Raw genomic sequence first — 21,830 nt, 5'->3', positions numbered from 1 at the left:
TCTTCGATCTACTTGGTCACAAATATAGTAAATCAAAGTCAACACAACAATTTTGCAACAAAAATAAACAAATATATGTAATTCCAACAATAAATAGATTTAAACTTACAAATAAGGAAAGAAAAGTGGGAGTAAAAACCATGATAAGTTTTGATAGCATCTAGATGATAAAAGAAGACAATTTATGTTAGCTATAGCTTGAGTATTTCAAAAAGAGAGCAAATACGGAGAAACTTCTTTGGTTATTTTGCATGAGAAGCATGGTGAATGTGGCTAATAAGTTGAAGAAAACTAAATGAGAAGATATGAGGCCATGAGTAAGGTTGTTCTGATCTCTTTGGATGAAATAGATCAGTTAAATATACCAGGTCTAATTCATTTTCCTCCTCTTCCTTTGATTAATGCAATAGCCATGATGTTTTTTAATAGATTTTCTTTGTTTCTTCTCATTGCTAAATCATAGATTGGCACATCCTCTGGTCTTTAATCATAATTTTTTCTTTTATAAAGCTTTGTAAATTACTTGTAAATAAAAGAGATTGTCTTCGTTCTATTACACAAAATATTTTAGGGTCGCTTGTTTACTCAATGGAAGGAACATGAAATTGTTTTTGGAGAATGAGAGCTCTAGCTACTATTCCCTATCTCAAACCTCTTGTTTAGATATACGAAAGTCTCTTTTTTCTATTGTACCACTTCAAAGAAAGCTTAAAAAAAGAAAAATGCATGTTTCCTTAAAAAACGTATATATTTACTAGGCATTGAGTAATCTAACTTATTTGATTCTATTTTCAATATCTATGACAAAGCAAAACTTAATGAAAATGATTCAGCATTAGCTTTGTATTCAAATTTGGGCTTAAATTTAAAGCATGGGCTTTAAAATATATTAGGTTTGACGAAAATGAAGATATTATAACTTATCCACTTTTAAAAAAAATGAGTTTATCTTAAAACGTTATTTAAACTAATTACCTATTTATTGATATTATGAATTTATTTTTATGTTAACCAATTCATTTAAAAAGGTTAAGTCGATAAAAGATATATATATATATTTTTTATTTTTTTTTTTAGACTCTCTAGTATATAGGCTTGCTTTTTGAGTTTTGAATCCAATATTTTTTAGATTTCCGGTGTTGATATCAAATTGAATTATACATTTTTTCAAAAATTAAGTTGAAAAGAAATGAATTTTTATTTCTTTTATTATTTTTCTCTTTAACACTTTCTTTATATGTAGGTTAGTCTCTATTATACTAAAACTATAAGAAATACAATTAAATAAATGGACCTTGTAGATTTGACACCACAAAATTGGGTATTAATAACAATTAAGTTTTATATAAAATTTATCATATCTATGCCATATATTATATATATATATATATATAGTTAAACATTTATACATTGAGAAATGCTAATTCAAGAAGGATTATATATAAATCCCAAAAAAAAAAAAAAGGTTACACAAAATTTAAGAAAGCCGAGCTATATAATTGCTTTTTATTTACAAACATTTTATGTGAATATTTGAATTTTTTCAAGACAAGATAAAGAAGAAGAAAATTAAAAACATAAAAGAAAAGAAGACGGAGGAAATTCAAGGGAAAAAAAAATAAAAATTAATAAGATGATACTGCATCACATCGAAGCCCATCCCACAGCCCATAATCAGACCAAGCCCGAATTGACATAGTGAATTCTAAGAAGGCCCTTTGTCCCTCTATCGGCATTAGTATTTTTTTATTTTTGAAAAATAGTAAAAAAATATTATTATTATTATTATTATTATTTTTGGAAAAGTGAACTTTTTTTTTTTTGGGGGTCAAAAAATCAATAATTGCCCTATTCCCCAATATCAACCGAAAAGATCGAAACCAAATTTCGCGTCGCCATTCGAGCCTGTTCACCGTCATCGTTGAGCCAGACTAGCCTTGAAACACTGCAGCCTTTTATTCCCATCAGCCGGTGTGACCCAACAGTGACATTTCTCTTTATCCGCGTGTCTCTCCGGTCGGCAACGCACTTTATTACTGCTCTCCGAACGGCGGCGACCTTCTCTGGTTCTTATTGAAGTTCAAACCAACAGGCCATCCGAATCCCCAAACCTTGCATACCTCCAGACCCCAATCCACTAAACCCGACGTCATGTAAAATCTTATAGTAATTTTTTACATGCTTGTTATTTCTTCTTCTACTTTTGCTCAAGTTGCTTTGCTTCCTGCGCTTATCTTGGAACATTGGAGAGCTATTTCCTAAATTGCTACGTTTGTTAATTTACTTTTTGAAGTCTCATCTCCAAATTGCTACATTTTCCTGTTCTTATTATTTTGTATGAAATTCATTTCTTTCTTTTGTTTTTGTTTCATTGATGTAAAAATTTTATTAGGTGGGGTTCTACTTGTAACCCATGGGAAATTATAAGTAAATCATCTTCTGGTTATATGATTAAGCATCTAAAACTCAATGCTTCTCTCATTGAAGAAGCAATTGCACTGATGAATACTATTCTGAATATACTTTACCTTATGATTCATATTATGGACCTACCCTTTTCAAGTTTTATGATCTCTGGCCTAAAGGACTTATATTTTTTATTTTTCTTTCACAAATAATGGTTATATAAGCTTGACTATTTTATTATTTTGTAGAATCAATTGAACTGTTTAATACATTTCTTTGTAAATTATGCTTATAGTTTTTGTTACTAGTAGCAATTTGTTATAATTTGCATTCTTGTGATAAACATGATTGTTTAGCGTCAGATTATTCAAAACATCTAGCTTGATAGCTTCTTTTAGAGGGGGGATGTTGTATGTTTTCACTTTGAATGCAATGCTTACACATGTTTTTGTTTTACCCCCTACCCTTTGTATATTCTTTCTTTCTGTTGCCTTGTGTTTTTTATTCCCCTTTTTTTTTTTTTTTTTTTTTTTTTTTTTTTTAAATGGGTTCTGATTATTGGACACTCAGACAGTAAAATATGTATCTTTTTCTTATGCGTTTAGGTAAGATAATGGAAAAGCAAGTTTTAACTTTTAGTTAAGAGGCAATTTTTGTTATGTGTATATATTTATACATAATGCAGTGAGAAATCAAAATTTTAATATACTGCATGATCCCATTAAATGCTGGATGTGAAGTCTATATCGTCTATCAAAACGTTGTGCTGTCAAGTTTTGAAATAATTAATAGCTAGAAAGTTTACTAGCTTTGAAGCATATGAGTTGCTTTGTTTGCAACATGATTTTTTCTTTGCTCTTCTTGTTTGAGGAAAGGCTATACCTTATAATAAAATGTCATATAGGCAATTCATGCGGTAGCTAAATTGCTATTTTTGTTCTTATTTTTCTTTTATGAAATTAATGTCTTTCTTTGCTTCTTTCTTTTCCTCTTCTTCTTTTATTTATTTTATTTTATTATTATTATTTTTTTAATGGATGTGAAAGAATTTGCTTGCTTAGTTCTTTAATCCATGGATATGGCCTGTGGGAGTTAGTTATAAGTTAAATTGTCTTTTAATTAAATAATTAGAAATTTAATGTTAAATAAATCATTTTTTGAAGAAGCAATCTGTTCTGTTTTCAATGGATATGAATTTGTAACTTACTTTGTTCTATCTCTTTTGTTGTGATGGTTATTTTCTTGTGAGTTAGCGGAAGACATAGAGGTTGAGAATGTCTTGTCTAGATTGGTGATTTAAATGAATGGTGACTTCTTTTTATTTCTTTTGAAATTAATAAATCGAGTACTCTTGTCTTCTGTTTGTCACTGGTGATTGGTGTTTATTGCCTACTTTGATGTCCTGAATTCGTTGTTTGCTATTGGGGGTGCTGTTTCAGTAATTGCATGTTTACGGGTGCCTTCAACTCTATCTCTCTATTTTGATTTAGTTAGTGGAGTTGCTTCAGAAGCATACTATGGGCTATGCGCAACTAGTTATTGGTCCAGCAGGCAGTGGGAAGGTGACTGACTGGATATTTTCTAATACTACCTACACTGACCATATTTCTTTTGGTTATCCTTTTTTTGTGTTGTTGCTATTCATATTGTGATAGTATAAACCATGTTAGTGAATACTTTATCTGCTGCTGTCAGTCAACTTACTGTTCTAGTCTAAATCGACACTGTGAAACTGTTGGGCGGACAATGCACATTGTCAACCTTGATCCTGCTGCAGAAAACTTTGACTATCCTGTGGCCATGGGTAGGTAGACCTATTGTTTAGATTCCTAGTAGGTTTATCTATTCCATGCGCTTTTTCCCTCCATTTTCTGTGAACTATTATTTTCTCGTTTTGGTACCTGAGCATTTAAATATTGTTGCTTGCAGATATTAGAGAACTCATTTCCTTGGAGGATGTCATGGAGGAACTTGGACTAGGTCCCAATGGTGGGCTTATATACTGCATGGAGTATCCTAATATTATTTTCTCATTTTTATTTTTTCTTTTTTGCTTTTTCCTTTATAGATCGTTTCTTCCTCTTATATGCATGTATAATATAAATAATGTTTATGCTAAAGAACTCAAAATTTTATGTGAAGTGGAATGTTGAGTAATTTGAAAATGTATTGCCTTAATAACATTCACAGACACCTTGAAGAAAATCTGGATGATTGGCTGACAGAAGAATTGGACAATTACTTGGATGATGACTATCTTGTTTTTGACTGTCCAGGTAACAATACTTAGCCCAGTGTATTCTATTTCACTTACTTGTTATTAGATTAATGTACTGATGCATATTGTCATTGTCTACAAAGGGTGCCTGATTGTCATAACATAACTGCCAAAACTTCTGTTGTAATAGGTTGACGCTCTTTCAAATGCATCCAAATTCAAGAAACAAGAACAAACATGCTTAAAGAGTTATGATTACATTTTACGTAAAGTGATTCAGCACTGGTTAACTCGGAAATAAGTTAGGCCTAAAACATGGGACTAATTAGGTTATGTTTCCCCTGCTAGCAAAGAAAACAGATGAGATGAAAAATGATCTGCACGACATATCAAAACTGCTTTTTGGTAGAATGAGAAGTTATATTTAAGAAAATCTCTAATTTCATTACTTCTTTAAAAATTTCCAAGTGAATTAGGAACATTATCAAAAATTACATTTTTTGACTTGGATTGCTGCAAAAAAAAGTTATTCTGATTGATGAGAGAGTCTGTCCATTGAATTCGTGGCAGCTGGGACAATTCTTGTGGAAGGGATTTGGTAATTGCAAAAAGATTTTTCAATGTAATCTATAGATGAAAGATGAGAACCAAAGATGTAAAAGGAACTTCTTTTAGGAGAAAAGAAACCTTTTCTAGGAAAGCAAGTAATGAAAGCAAGTAATGAAAGCTTTAGAGAAAAATAGGCCTTTAGGGCAGAAAAGTTATTTTCAGAACATGTTAAATTACAACCATGCATTTTTCTTTTCATATTTTTTACCAATAAAGTCTACATATATTGAGTTTGAAAATAGTTTTTGAACTTCATATTAAACACATTTCCTTATTTTAAAAATTATTAGAAACCGTTTTTTTGGATTTAATGAAAATTTAAAAAAAAAAAAAAAAGTTTCCAAATCACAAAGCAAACGTAACAAAAGACACTGGTTGACAACTATAGGATAAGATAAGAGCATTTTCTATATGTTTTGTGCATACTGAAAAATTACTATTATTGATGTAACTTTTGACCAAGAGATTTATTATTATTGATGTAACTTTTTACAAAGAGAATCCCTGTAATATGAAAAGTTTAAAAGAGAAGTAGGATAAGAAGTGCCTGCTTATGATGACATTCATGGTTTGAAAAATCGGTGTCATAACTATGATTTTGTAGCTTCTGTCTATTTCTCCTTTGGATATGAAAAAACTATAAGGACCAAAATGATAAAACATGATGAATAAAAAAGGAAGAAAGTATTGGCGTTATCCTTCACATAATCCAGTTTGTTTGGACTTTACAAGGTCATGTATCTTTTTTCTTTAATTTACTTTCAGTAGACAGGATAATGAGTTATAACTTCCATCTCTAAATGCTTTGTAGGCCAGATAGAACTTTTTTCACATGTCCCAGTGCTTCGGAACTTTGTTGAACATTTGAAACGTAAAGGCTTCAACGTTTGTGCTGTATATATGCTTGATTCACAGGTATATACAAATCATTTGCCATTTATTTTCTGTTGGAGCTGGGGGAGGATGGTATTGGAATCATGTGCCTTTGGTTTAGGGTGTACCCAAATTATGAGTTCCTATTTAGGTTGTGTTTGTGGCACTTGTGATATGCCATGCAGTCCATTTCATGGCCAATGGATTGTGTATTCTTCAAAATTATAGATTTCAAACCTTTTCTCTGTCTTCAAAAAATTAAGTACAGGACATTTCCAGTGTTTTTAATTGAAAAATGACCATGATTCTGTATATTTCCTTACCCCTTAAACTTGTTATAAAGAACTTTTTTTAAACACTTAATATATTGCGTATGCAGGGTAGTAATTTCTATTCACCTCTATGGTATGTTTTTAATTGAACCACAAAGAATTATATGTTTCCTAAACAAAACATAGGGGTGTATAGTTGAAATTTTTCCTATCCCCTGCTCATTTTTCATAGTTATCTGCTATTCCGTTCATAATTCTAAACTGAGTGTTCCTATTAAATTTTTACCAGTTTATGACGGATGTGACTAAGTTTATAAGTGGGTGCATGGCATCTCTTTCTGCAATGGTCCAGCTTGAGTTGCCCCATGTTAATATACTCTCCAAAATGGACCTTGTCTCCGACAAAAAGAATATTGAAGAGTAAGTCTAATTACCATCTCTTGCTTTCTCTAATTTGTACATATCAATTTAAATATCTTTTAGTATTCTAATCTGTCTATGGTCGCAACTATTCTTAGCTTTTTGAACCCAGAGCCTCGAGCTTTGCTGTCAGAGTTAAATCAACGCATGGGTCCTCAATTTGCCAAGTTAAACAAATCCTTGATTGAATTGGTGAGTCATAGTCTTCTTAAGAGCAACCTATATTTGGCTTTTGATTTACTGGATGCTTTCTCCATCAGTTTTCTTTGTCAAGATTGTAGAAAAATTTTTCCATAGAAAAGAATGTTTTTTTCTTTTTTATGCAATTTAAAATAACTTTATAATTTTTTAATTATGATTGCAAAGACACATATAGAAAACTGCTTTAGGCTTTTAATTATGAAATATTGCACCTAATATATCATGCATGTATGGAAACCGACAGCATGAAGAAGTGGGAGACTATTAAGCATTTTAGGTAAGTAAGGTCCCCAGAAAGTCAAGGACATGAATATATTTATGTACATATGGTTTCTGTTTGATGCATGTTGTATATACAGTTGGAGAATGTAAAGTGTTTTAATTTCAGTTATTGTTGGAATACATTGGTTATCTACTTGCTATAGCTAGAATGCATGTTTTTCCATATTTGTCTCTTAAAGCAATAACTGATATATTTATGGATATAAGTTTTCTTCCGAATATTTGCAAAATTTACCCATTTGTTTGATTCGTCTCTCTTTTTTCCATAAACTTTATGAAGCAATTTTATCCATAAATTATGACTTAATGCCAATTTGCTTTCACAAAATTGAACTTCTAATATTCAAATAGACAGCATGTACAGACAATATATATTTGGGTCAGATTTTCTGTTTTGGAATAAAATTGATAGAAAATGAAAGGAAACATTAGAAATCTTTTCTCCCCCTTTCAAATGTTAGAAAATGAAAGGAAACATTAGAAATCTTTTCTCCCCCTTTCAAATGTTATATATATTTTTATTTGTAAAGTTTTCAAAGTTTGAGCATATATCGTCTCTATGGACTGCTTATATGGATGTAAGGTGGTCAATTTTGTCAAACTTTAATAGAATATGCATTAAGAGTGTCCAATTGAATATTATGCAATACTTTAGGAGATGTTGTTAACTGAAGTTTAGGGACCTAATCTGCTCGGTAAAGCTATATGTCCAATTGAATATTATGCAATACTTTAGGAGATGTTGTTAACTGAAGTTTAGGGACCTAATCTGCTCGGTAAAGCTATATATAATTTTGTGAAATGTGATCTGCAGATTATGATGAACATTATGCTAGCATATGTTTTAGAATGAAATGTCCTGATTCTTGATTGTGCATGGTATTCCGTTTTACATGGTTTGGCCTTTGTTTTCTCACAATGACTTTTTTCTCTTTTTTGTAGAGATTTGTTTTTCTCCTTAATAAGGGAAAGAGAAGAAAAATGATTTTGTTTTTGGATGCCTTTTTTGGGTGGCATATAATTCTTTGATAATTTTTTTGGTATTAGGTGGATGACTATAGCATGGTAAGTTTTGTGCCACTTGATTTGAGGAAGGAGCGCAGGTATAATCTCTCTATCTAAAATTTGAAGACGAATGTAAAATAAAATTATCAAAAGTATGTTCTTTTAATATTGATTGCAAGTAAAAACAATAAAAGTTAAACTCCTTTTTGACTAATATATTGCGATGCCAAGAGTGGCAGTGTTTAGATTAAGCATATTCCTGATCTTTGCTAGGAGGAGGAACTTTTTTAATAGCTTTCTGTAACTTCAACTTCTAACAAGCCACTGGTGTCTGTTAAAGTCGTACAAGGCCTTTTGCTAGAGCCTCAATACAGATTATGAACAGTAGAAAACCTTGAATAGATGGTAGACAGAAGTTCCCTAACCTGATAGTCTTTATTAGTTTGGCTTTTTAAACTACTGTTTATCTGTCTTATTCTACAAAAGTGAGAGTAGTCTCTGCTTTTGCCTTTTTACTAATGTTCATACGAATAAAACGTAATATTGGATTGTTGGCATTTACAGTATACAGTATGTGTTGGCTCAAATCGACAACTGCATACAATATGGCGAAGATGCAGATGTGAAAGTCAAGGATTTTGATGCAGATGATGATTAAACAATGCTTTTCATAGTTCAAGGTAAATCCATGCTGTCATTTTGATGTAGGCATGGCACAGAATAGTAATGGTGAACCATGGTGGTAGTTTTTGTATAAGATTTACATACAAAGACAATCTGCATTGAGCTTTGTACATTATACGATTGCAAGTATATTATGGAAATGGGGTTTTGTGCAGTTTAAATCAAATTGTAATTGTGGTAATTGAGTGTTCTTTACTTAACTGAATTTTCTATTAAGATTGTGATTCAACAAAAGCATTACAGCCGCTTGGAAGTGTCACTTCTGTTCATATGGCTTTTGCTTGCATTCTGATCCTTTTCACTGCTTTCTCTGACGCTCCTCAAGCAGGCAATTTTTAGACCTAGAAAGCCAGTAGTCAGTCACAGATCGGGGAAACTAGAATAAAAGCAAGCATGGACCTTTGTTTGGTGAATTAGCAAGCATACACTTGACCGCTCGCAAATTTGAAATTGTGAGTCGAATTGACCGACTTGACCGAACGTAAATGGGGCAATAATATGAAAGTACCAACAAATGACGGTAGTGTGTTCCACCAAACCGTTTTTATTGAGTGCATGCCCTCCCATTATCGGAAATGAGGTCCATATTATTGGTAAAAAAAACACTCAGAATTATAAGCACGCATGGTATTTTTGATAGATCAAAAGACTAAATTTTCTGCAAAATCAAATAATTAATTTTGATAATTTTCTAACAATAAATTAATATAAGAAAGTATTAAATTGTGTGCTAAATTTTGGTTGAGTTATACTAGTGTAATCATATTTTGGTATACAACTTTGCATTGTTCTCGTTGGTTTTGTTACTTGTGCATAATATTACTTATAAATTTAAAAAATAATCTAAAATAAAATAGTTTACAAGTCAATTGCTTTATGCAAAATTATTCTTGTATGCAGTAATTAAAAAATGAGTCAACTTGAAAGGTTCATACAATTTATCCAAAAAAAAAAAAGGAAGAAGAAAAAAGATGAAGAATAAAGGTTCATAAAAATTAGGAAATTAAGTTTTTTTTTTTTTTTTTTTGGTGGAAAATATTTGAACCATCAATTTTAAGTAGTCCTATATTGGTTTTCATTTTCCGTTTTTAAACTTCATATATTTCTTTTTTTGTCGACATTGCAATTGGGGAAGAGAAATTTTAGTCAGACTAAAGTTTAAATCCAAGACCTCGGATGTTTTCTTAGTATAATGCGCATTTAAAATGAACAAGTGTTAAAACATGCATTAATTAAGAAGACATAGTGTTGCATATCCTAAACCATGGCTTTATGTTTTTTCTTGTACTTTTAAACTTTCATTATTTATTGGACAAGGACGGCCTTTCAAAAGAAAATATATGGAAGGTGGTAGCTTTTATAATTATTGTAGTTTGAGACTGAAAAATGTTATCTGTCACCGTTGGTGAGTGATTACCAGTATGATCTATCTGTCAAATAGCAATTTAATTAGTTACTATTAAATTACTCATTTTTAGTATTTTAAAATAAAAAATAATATAATTAAATGCTTCAACTAAAATTGTTACATAAGATGATAATTGTCATCAGTGGTGACAAATAATAAAACTCATTGAGAATAAATTTTCAATTAGATTGAAATGGATAAGTGAATTCTAAACAAGTTATATTAATTGGTAAATACATAGTATTAACAAAAAATAACTAAAATAATATTACAATCTTCGTCCACTATTTAAGGATATATATATATATATATATATGTAATGATGCCATAAAAAGGTAAGAGAAAACAAATCACCAAAAAATTTACCTGCCCTACTCTCTCTCTCTCTCTCTCTCTCTCTCTCTCTCTCTCTCACACCAAGAAGAACAAACCCATTTTTTTTCCTTCTTTTTTAACCATGAAAAAAAAAAACATACTTGAGGAACCATTTTTATGGGGGAGGAATATCTTTTAGAGATGACTCCTGACTTAGGCATCGAAGGGTGAATGCCGGTAACTCCGTTGGTGCTCCCTTTAATGCCATTTTTCTATTTTGTACAAGTAAACGAAGCTGGACCAAATGCTGCTATGGAGGGAAATGGAGTGAGACTTAAATGAAAGGAGGTTATGAAATTTGTCTCTAACATTTTGGCGCCATTTAAGATAATCATTTTTTGCGTGATTTCATTCGTTTCTTTTTTCCTTTAATCCTTCCTTTTTCTTTGAATATTTGGTGTTCTATTAACTAAAAATATTTGTTCATTTCTTCCATGACTTCTATAGTTATTTTTTCATCTTAAATATCATTTAGAAACTTTTGTTGTTCCTTTTCGTTCTACCATATATTCTCTAGTTAGCAATTTAATTTAGGTTCTTTATCTTGTTGAGCATTTTGTTCAATTTTTTTTTTCTCATTCACCCAAAAATATAATTTGTTTTTTTGAGTATTTAGACATATTTTGAACTTGTTGAAACTATTAGGACTGAATGGAGGTTTACTAGAAATTTGGTGTTGTAAAAATTTTTCTTGCTTTTGAGAAATTTTGAAGCTGGTGATGGTGTCAAATGACTAGCAAGAGTTAAGGCACACATTTGAAGGAGGTAAACAATCAAATAAAAAAGCTTAAAAAAAGCATGTAGTGGGAACCAACTCAACTTCAAGAAGCATCAATTCCACCAACTAATCATGCCTTACCACACTCTCAACAACTGGTGCCACCACCACCTTTGAGGAGGAGTAAAAGAAGGGTTGCATCTCGCTTAGAATGAGCTCGATTGTCTAACCTAGAAAACTATGTAGATCAGCTCATCAACATTAGCTAATGCATTAAGAGAATATTTCATAAACAAGAAGAAGCTTAGCTCCTGTAGATTCTTCATGGCCTGTGAGAGATCTCAAGTCTGTGGAGAAGGCGGAGTACTAGAGGATTAGTAGAGGACATGAACTAGTGATTTAGGATCTTAGCATAACTTTGCTAGATTAGAATTAGAAGGGTGACATTCAGGAGCACCTATTAAAGAATTAAGGAGAGATGAAAATTTCAAATCCCTAGTTCTGTTAAAGGGTAGATGTGGACAAGGCAACTCCCAATTGAGATCATGAATGAGGCTTTTTCCTTACCAACTATCAAAAGGATAAGGATGACCTCAAATTATCCCTTAATACAAGGAGATTAGCTTGCAAGGAGTATGAGCAAGCATGAGCTTAGAAACGTGAACAATGAGTTCACAACGAAAATGAGAGGATGTGCGCTTAGCTTGAGTAATATAGGAGACAAATACGAATGAAGGAGGAAAGAGTCCAAATTTGAGCTGAGAAAAGAAGGAGAATCATATGAGAGGATGAAAGGAGACATCAAGGGGAGCACTTAAAATAAAGATGGTTGGAGATGAGAGGGCACAAGAGGATTTCAAATCCTGAATTCATTACATCAAAAAATTCAAACACCAATGAACTTTACAAGTGGATTGTGTTATGATGTTGTTGGTCATTGCCTATAACAGACTTCCTTGCCCATCACTAGCAAGGCCTTCCAAGTTGGTATTCATCAAAATTTCAAAGTCCCTACTTTGGAACACTATAAGGTGAAAGGCGATCCCCTAAAGCATTTGGGAGCTTATTAAGTTTACATGGAGTTTAAGAAAGTTGAGGATGCAGCCATGTGTATGGCTTTTCTGTTAACTTTATGTGGCAAGGCCAGGACTTGGTCTACAAGACTAAAACTTGAATCGATTAGCTTGTTTAGCCAACTGGAGGATTTTTTTGCAGCTCATTTCATGGAGCTCACCTAGTGAAGAATCCACTTTCACACTTGGCTTCCATTGCTCAAAGAGAAAATGAGTAATTGAAAAGCCTATATTTAACTTTTTACTAAAGAGATAATGCAAGTAAATGGATGCACTGAAGATAAAGCTATACAATTAATGTAAGATGGGAGTTAAGATGGGCACTTCCATATGAACTATAGTAAAAAAAACCTTTAGAGGACATTTTCAAAAATGTTAATGGAAGCTCAAAAACACCATATCTGCAAAAGAAATTATTGAATCATAAAGGGATCTGAGCAGAGCATGAAACAACATAAAGAGTGAAATCAGGGAAAATCAATGGAAGATACCTTAAAATTATAAAAGGAGCTTTGATGAATCAAGGATCTCAATTCTAGAGGGGAAGGTTTGAGAGATGCACTATTTTCAACATTATTAAAGCTGAGATGTTAATGCTAATTGAGGGAAGTAACATGCTAAAGAAATTGGAGCCGATAAAAATCCTAATCAATTCAAGAATAGAAGAAACTATTGTAGATACCACAAAGACTTGGACATACCACTGATGAATGTTATAAATTTAATGAAGATATTGATGCCAACTTTACCCCAAGTTCCTACTCTTTAGTTCCATTATTGGAAAGGATTAAACCAGCAATAGTAAGGTAGGGAGATTCAGACTATTATAGGAGGCCAAGGAGTTAGAGGTAAATCTAACCAATTATGAAAGGAGTATGTGAGTAGTGCAAGGAGCTTTTACAAGTAATATGAGGTCAATTGCACTCATAGATCAGCTAAAGTGTTGTTAAGGGATATATTTTTCCATGATTTTCATTGATGAGGAGGTCAAGAGAATTCATCATCCTCATAATGATGCAATGTTCATAAAAACATAAATGGTAAATCACATGGTGTACTGCACATTGGTGGATAACAAGAGCTCAGTTGATATTCTATATGTGGAAGCTTATGATCCGATGGGATTTGGAAGAGAGACGTTGAAGCCGATCTGAAGCCCCTCTACTTGGATTTGTTGGAGAGAGCGTCTTTCCTGAATGTTGTATTAAACTCCAATTTATTGTTGGAGAAGCTTCTAATTAATTAACTATGATAGTAAATTTCTGCATCATAAAGTTGCCATCAACTTATAATGCTATCTTGGGAAGGCCATCATTAAATGTGTTGAAGGCGATCATCTTAACTCACTATCTCATGATCAAGTTCCCTAAGGAGGAAGTTGGAATCGATCTAGCAAGAGAAGATTAATATGAATCAAGACAAGAATATACGCTTGGAGACAGTGCATATCACCTTTACCTTTGAGCAAAAAGTTTTGAGCTGAGGCATAAGAGACTTGACCATAAAATGCCATCATTGACTTTTGGTAAAAAAAAATTCCAAGACAACTAGGAAGCATAAATTTCACATAAGGATGGCTTGTAAGAAAATTATTCCTTGAGTAAAAATGCTTCTAACTACCTCTTGGAAAACCAATATCTAAGGAGCTACCAGTTTCTGAGCATAAAATTGAGGAGAAGGCTGAACTAACAGTTAGAAGCAACGTCAAAAAGATGGTTACAAAATCACTATAATGGAAATCAAGGTTGTTGATGAGGAAGCTGATGATGGAATTAAAGGTTATCTAAAAGTTGATAAGAACCAAAACAAGGAGTTTTGTATGGAAAGCCGATGAAAGAGTTCAATAATTTTTAGCTAGATCTAAATGATCCCATGAAGACCATAAGGATAGAAACTATGTTACCCGCAAAGCTCAATAACGCATTGGTGGAATTTCTGAAGGAGAACTATAATGTATTTGCTTGGTTGCATGGGGACATGAATGGTATTGTCCCATAGGTGATGGTGCATAGGTTAAATGTGGATCTAAAGTGAAAAAGGAGATTTTTCAATCCTAAAAGATACGAAGTTATCAAGATGAAGGTGCAGAATTCTTTAAGGCTGGACTAATCAAGGAGGTGTACAATCTAAGCTATTTAGCAAATGTGGTGTTTGTAAAGAAAAGTAATAGGCAATGGAGAGTGTGTGTAGATTTCACTGACCTTAACAAAACTTATCTTAACGATAGATTCCCATTGCCAAGGATCGACCACCTAATGAACTTAACTGTCGGATGCATTCTAAGGCTATAATCAAATTAAAATGCATCCCAAGGACCAAGAGAAAATTGCTTTCATCATAAATTGAGGATTTTATTGCTATACAGTTATGCCTTTTAAATTTAAGAATGCTAGAGCTTCTTATCAAAGGTACAAAATATTTGCCTAACAAATTAAGAAGATGATAGAGGTTTACGTAGATGACATGCTCGTAAAGAGCATAAAAGTAGCTGAATGTCTAGTCCATTTAGATGAAATGTTTAGCATCTTGAGGAAATATAAGATAATAATTAATCCCGCCATATGCATTTTGGATTAGGCAAATCCAAACAAGATCAAAGCAATTATGGAGATGACATAACCTTATACCATCAAGGAGGTTTAAAAGCTCATAGGCAGAATGCAACACCAAACCAATTGTTTTATAACACCTTGGATTTGTAATCCAGCTCCATTAGTATGATATTCTTCACTTTGAGCTCAACCCACATAGTTTTCTTTTGGCTTAAGCTACACTTGGGGTTTTCCTAAAAGGCATCACACTAGTGGGAAAAATGCCCACATATATACACCAGTTAACCATCTCCTGCCCAAGAAATGTAGAATTGTTCACTAGTTTTGCCTTTTTACCATGCATCCTTATCTTGGGTTTGTAATCTAGCTCCACTAGTATGATATTGTTTAGTTTGGGCCTAATCTGCATGGTTTTGTCTTGGCTTGAGCAATACTTAGCTTGCCCATAAGACTTCATACTAGTTAGAGAAGTGCCCACACATATTTAACCATCTCTTTCTTGAGCAATGTGGGATTGTTGACTAGTCTTACCCTTTTATCTTACATCCTTCATGGTTTATATGTCTTACAATTCACCTCTCTTAGGGCTTGACATCTTTGTTGGCAGGGGCCTAGCGCTTTGCTGACACACTTCCAATTGGGTTCAGGCTCTGACACTATTTTGTCACATCCATGTTCGCAATCTAACTCCACTAGTATGATATTATCTACTTTGGGCCCAGCCCCATGTGATTTTGTTTTCTAAGTCACAATTGGCTAGCCTAAAAGACCTCAAACTAGTGGGAAAAGTGTCCACACATATATACAACTTAACTATCTCATTCTAGAGCAATGTGAAATTGTTCATTGGTATTGCTCTTTATTGCCTTACATTCTTGAAGACTTATAGTTTAATGTTTCTTGGACCACAGATAAGTGCTTACTATTCTTTAAGATCCATAAAGTGGCTAAGGACTTTGTATAGACAGATGAGTACGAGAAGGCATCACTCAAGTAGTACCTGAGCTCACTGTCACTACTTTCTAAGCCATTATACAAAGAGGCGCTTCTTTTGTAGTTGGTTGTTTCTGAAATGTTAGTGAGTGTAGCTTTTATACATGATGAAGGAACTACCTAATACCTAGTGTACTACTATTCTCTTATGCAATTCACCTCTTTAAGGAAGTTGAAGCCTTATTTTGAAGCTCACATAACTGCGTTGCCCACCTATCTCCCTCTTAGATAGGCTTTACAGAAACATGAATCTTCTAGGATGTTCATTAGGTAGTCCATTGAGCTTGGTTATTTCAAAGAGTCATATAGGCCTTGTACAGTGATTAAGGTTCAAGTAGTTGCTGATTTTATCATAAAAAATACCAACTTTGAAGAAGAGGAGGTTATAATCCCAAATGCTGATGACTTAGTGGAGAAGCCTAACTAGCTCCTGCATGGATGTTGCATGTGGATAGATGTTCAAAGAAGCATGGCAATGGAGCTGGTTTCATCCTTATTACATCGGGAGCTAATCATGTCAAATGGAAGTATGCACTTAGGTTTGGATTGAAAGCCCTAAACAAAGAGGCAAAACACAAAGAACTAATTACTGGATTGAAGATGGTAAAAGCATTAAGGGCTTGGAGGTTGCATATCTATAATGACTCTTCCCAGCTAGTGGTAAAACAAGTCACATTAGAGTATCAAGATAAAAGCACAAATATAGTTAGCTACCTTAAGAAGGTTAAGGAGCTGCTGGAGCGATTTGAAAAGCAACAAATTGCTCAAATTCATAGGTAAGAGCATTCAAACATTGACTTGTTGTCTAAGTTAGCATCAGCAGCTGCTATGGAGTTGGTGCATACTATCCTTTTAGAAATTTTGAAGGAGCCAAACATCTTATAGAAAAGGAAAGAAGGTGAATCTAATCTCTGAGGACTTCAGCTTGAGGGATCCCATAAAGAAGTACATGAATAAAGGAGTCCTACTTGAAGATAAGTTTAAGATTAGAGGGTTGAAATACAAGGCTCCATAATACATCATCATTGATGGAGTGTTGCATAGAAGAGGGTTTTCATTAACTTATGGCAGGTGTTTAGATGAAGTGGAAGTGAATTATTTATTAATTGAAATTCATGAAGAAGTGTGTGGAAAGCATACGAAAGTATGTTATGGGCTTATGAAGTTATTCGACAAGGATATTACTGACCAACTATATAAGAAGATGCTAGGAAGTTTGTAAGAAAGTGCGACTGTTGCCAGAGATTTGCAAATGTGCTAAGATGACCGCTAGAGGAGCGAACTTCCATTATTTGCCTTTGGCCATTTGCTCAATGGGGTGTTGACCTCATTGGTCTGCTTCCAATTGGACGAAGTTAAACTAAGTACGTAATTTTGGCCATTGATTATTTCACCAAGTGGGTGGAAGTGGAGCCCTTTTCAACAACCATTAAAGCTAAGATCTTAGGCCTCATCTAGAAATTCATCATATGCTGGTTTAGGGTACCTTCACCATTGTGATAAATAATGGAATATTTAGAAGTAGTAGGAGATGTATTTAAGGTTAAAAATTGGAGCTACCTTTCCATTACCATTTCACTCATAAGCAAGTGGGCGAGTGGAAGTTACTAACAAGATAATCAAGAATAATTTTAAAACTAAGTTGGACAACCTTAAGGGAGCTTGGGTTGATGAGCTTCCGCATGCTTGTTACACTTACCAAACTACCACAATTCCATTGGAGAAACTCCTTTCTCTTTGGCATTCGATGCTGAAGCTGTGATACCTATTGAGATGAGAACCTAGTTGTTGGACTCAAGGAATAAAATATCGTCGAAATCATCGAAATGTTGTCAATAGTACTGGGTATCGCCAACCATCGACACCAATGGAGGGGGGAAGAAATTTCTATTAGTGGTGTCGTGGAAACATTGCCAGTGCCATGTAATATCATCGTTGTTGGAAGAAATCAGTTGAAATTTCAAAACATTTATGGAAATCCGATGGATATTGATGGAAAACCAATGGAAATTGATGAAATCTCAGCTAACTATTTCTTATGTTTTTCAATCTTTCCCAAATCAATAAAATCCAAAAACTAACCTCAACCAAAATCTCATCGATTCAATTGAAAAAAAGATGAAAAATTTTCAACCAAAAAATGGAAAATATGAGATAAAGAAAATAAAAACAAAACTAAGAGAGGGAAACTATAAAGAAAGAGAAAGATAATACCTGTGAATCTAGAAATGGATAGATTTGATGAAAACCCTTGTCAAGGGGCTACCCAAGATGTCAAGACCCATCCATTCGACTTGGTACTCATCGAAAAACAGCAATCGGAAAATATAATCCCCACCGGTTTTCATGGTTTTTCGGCAAACCTAGGCCATTTTACGGCGGAATAAAGGTAGCTATAGGTTCCTGGGAATGTGGGTATCAATTTGGCATAAGTATTTTTTGGTGGGTATCCAAAAATAAAAAGAAATTGTTTAGGGGAGTTGCTGCCATGAGATTGTTGGTTTATTCCTATTTTCTTTTGAGTGATCCGGGAAGAAGAATGAACAGAAGAGTGGAAGAGTGAAAAATATCCCCAGTAAAAGGAATAAAAAATTAAAAATTAAAAAAGTTTAAAATAATAAAATAATAAATATTAATAATTTAGAATATATGTATATATATATACATAAAGATAGTTAACGGACTGATGGATTTTAGTTTCCAGAAAAATAATATTTTCATAACAAAATTGTACAACACTTAAATATGTGGGGATCCAATTGCTAAATGATGAAAATACCTTTAAAACTGTTTTGACCATAACTTTCTAATTTTAATTTTGATTTGGCTAAATGACCAAGATATTAATAAATGGTTTTTTACTACTATAATATGAAATTGCAGATTCGTGATATGGAATTAACAAATCAATTTGAAGCACCAAAGAGTTCTTTTTGATATTGATGATGTATTATGAATTATGTTTAATAATTTCATATATCTTAATATTATTTGTTAAATTTTCTATATTTTCATAATGATAAATATTGTATTTTTTTACTTACAATAATTTTTAATATGTATGAAGTATGTTATTATCCTTAGATTCTAATTGTTTTATTTTTTTATATTATTTTACTATATTAATTATCTCATATATAAAAATATGTATTCTAAATTAAATATTTATAGTTTCCGTAATTTTATTGATATTTCCATCAATATCGACATTTTCATAAAATCTTACCTTTGACATTTTCATCAATACTGATATGTTTATCACTGGTTAGACTTAACACTTTAAGCTTGAGGAGAATGAGGAACAAATGCATATTGAGCTTGATTTAATTGAACAAAAAATGGACTTGGCTTACATGTGTCTTATTTTTTACCAATAGCAGTCATCTTGATACTACAATTCTAAGGCCATTAAAAGGGAATTTAGAGTTAGAGGTTATGTCTGAGACAATCTTAATACTAGCTTTAATTGAGTTTTTAATAACCAATTTAGCTTGGGCAATTGGAAGGGGAACGAATTGGGCGATTAATTGATAAAATTGGAAGAAATTCCAATTTGAATAAAACTTTCATATATTTTACTTGCTCTGAGAAAGGAATTAAATGAATTTACAAACCCTTTGTTGATGATTATATAAAGAATTATTCATTAATAACCAAATTAAAAATTTTGAGTTAAAACCAGCTTGATTACAATAGGGTAATAAAACCAACTGGTGATTTCGTTAGTAAGAATCCAAATACTAATCTTGCATATTTTTACAACTTGGGAATACGGTTAAGATAAATAGTATTAAAGATAATGCACTTTAGTTGTGATTGTTTTATTTTTCTTTGAGGGATAAAACTCTTAATTGGTTAAGTACTATACAACTGAGTTTTATCACTACATGGGAGGAAATAACATGAAAATTCTTGAACAAGTTATTTCCTCCTTCCAAGCCTTCACAACTGAGGAGTGGAATTAGCCAATTTAAGTAACAAGATTGTGAGTCATTGCCTGAGATGTGGGAAAGATTTAACAATTTGTTAAGTAGATGTGTATTGGTCATGAAGATTAAGTGCTTATTGATATTTTCTATATTGAATTATATGGTCAAACTAAATTCATAGTTGATAGCTCAAGTAGATGATCTTTTATGAAGAAGATGGTTGAGGAAACTTTTGCTTTATTGGAATAATTAGCTTTTATTTCTTATAATTGGCTGATGGAGAAGGAAGTGAAGAAACCTAATAGTATATTTAAGTTAGATGTCTTTACAAGTTTGGTATCTAAGTGGATGCATTATGACACTAACTAGCTTTGTTTATTCAAGTGTCTAAACCATTGGAGAATATTTCTCAAAGTTGTTAATCCATAATGTTAAGCAACAATTGAACAATATTAATTTCTAGCACATCAAAATAGGAGTTATATTTTTAGGATTACTAATAATTTGCCTAATTACTATAATTCTAATTTAAAAAGCTTTGAGAATTTTTCTTAGTCTAACTAAAGGAATGTTGTCAATCCACTACCACTTTATTATAAGCCTAAGGAGAAGAAGTCATCGCTTAAAGAATTAATTACTTCATTTATTGTTGATACAAGAAGAAGATTTAGAAAGAATAAGGCAAGGATTGATGCTATTGAAACTTATTATTTTAATTTGGGTATGTTAATGAAGAACCTAGAACACCAAATAGGGGAAATAACTAAGAAAATTAAAGGAAAGTCGGTTAGTACTTTTTCTAGTAATACTGAACCTACTACCAAGCAATTTTTGTCTACTGAGTTGAAAGATGACAGAATATTTAATGTTCCTTTAGTTAAATGTAAGTGAGTTTGTATGCAAATCCCTTGTTGGTGAAATTTCTTCTAATGCTAAATCTTTTATTGAGAAGAGGAATTTTGACGAGAAAAGTTCTATTGTTGGTGATGATAAAAGTTTTGCTGTTCTTAAAGGAGATGTTTATGTTAAAAGTTTGTGTTGTTGATTCAAAGTCTATCGATGTTGGAGATAGTTTTTATGAGAATTCTAAAACTTTGAAAGATGAATTTGGTGATTTTGTTGGTGAAAAATCTTTTGTTGGAGTTGAGGAAGGTGGTAATATTGATTCTAAGGAGATTGTGTTGAGAAGGAGGACCTAAGGATGATGATTATTTGAAGCCTAATTCTATGGTTGTCCTATGTTCTATTTCTTTTTCTTCTAAACCTCTTGTTACCTTAACTTTGCCCTATCCCAAAGATCGTTTAAGAATAAGTTGGGTGACCAACTTGTCAAGATTTTAGATGTTTTTACGAAGGTTCAAGTCATATCATTAGTTGAGGCATTGCAAAGGATGCTTATTACACAAATTTTTTGAAGGAGATTATGTTTATGAATAGGAAGTCAGAAGAATATGAAACCATTTATTTGATAGAGGAATGTAGTTCTATTACCAAGAAAGTGCTACCTAAAAAGTTTAAAGATCCATGGGTTTTACAATTCCTTGTACGATTAGTGATTTGAAGTTTAAGAGTGCTTTGTAATTTTGGTTTGAGTATTTATATTATGCTATTTTCTATCTTTAATAAGCTTAGTCTTGGAATGTAAAGCTGTCTAATATTACTTTACGAATGGCAGATCCATCTCTTTTTACACCATATGGTGTTGTTGACGATGTTTTGATGAAAGTTGGTAAAGCCTATTATATTAGTAGGCCATTTTTATCCACAAGTAAGCTTTGATTAATGTTTAAAGTGAAAATCCTACTCTAAGAG

At 32.3% G+C, this 21,830-nt stretch overlaps 1 protein-coding gene across 5 annotated transcripts; it reads left to right on the top strand.

The window, feature by feature from the left end:
- Positions 1-1,815: 1,815 nt before the first annotated feature.
- Positions 1,816-9,151, top strand: LOC107429012 (uncharacterized). 5 transcript variants are annotated; one of them, XM_060813439.1, is made up of 10 exons: positions 1,817-2,153; positions 3,901-3,968; positions 4,102-4,210; positions 4,336-4,417; positions 4,597-4,682; positions 6,045-6,148; positions 6,668-6,798; positions 6,897-6,990; positions 8,329-8,384; positions 8,851-9,151. In XM_060813439.1, exons 2-10 carry the CDS (start codon positions 3,924-3,926, stop codon positions 8,942-8,944), a joined length of 801 nt encoding a protein of 266 aa, XP_060669422.1. In that variant the 5' UTR covers positions 1,817-2,153; positions 3,901-3,923; the 3' UTR covers positions 8,945-9,151. The 5 variants fall into 5 exon arrangements, with proteins under 5 accessions (XP_048318446.1, XP_060669422.1, XP_015895108.1 ...); XM_016039622.4 differs by having other exon boundaries at positions 3,897-3,968; XM_016039624.4 differs by having other exon boundaries at positions 3,846-3,968.
- Positions 9,152-21,830: the final 12,679 nt, after the last annotated feature.

This window comes from Ziziphus jujuba, chromosome 12, assembly GCF_031755915.1.
Source record: "Ziziphus jujuba cultivar Dongzao chromosome 12, ASM3175591v1".
Taxonomy (NCBI): Eukaryota; Viridiplantae; Streptophyta; class Magnoliopsida; order Rosales; family Rhamnaceae; genus Ziziphus; species Ziziphus jujuba.
The sequence above is the reverse complement of the archived record's forward strand: the minus strand, read 5'-3'. Positions and strand labels throughout refer to the sequence as shown.

What these genes read in the sequence shown, in the direction of transcription:
- LOC107429012 (XM_060813439.1), top strand. Translation starts at nt 3,924, where the DNA reads ATGGGCTATGCGCAACTAGTTATTGGTCCAGCAGGCAGTGGGAAG. An exon ending in TCTTGTTTTTGACTGTCCAG is followed by an intron (nt 4,683 to 6,044) that starts GTAACAATACTT and finishes AATGCTTTGTAG; the next exon opens with GCCAGATAGAACTTTTTTCA. An exon ending in TATATATGCTTGATTCACAG is followed by an intron (nt 6,149 to 6,667) that starts GTATATACAAAT and finishes AATTTTTACCAG; the next exon opens with TTTATGACGGATGTGACTAA.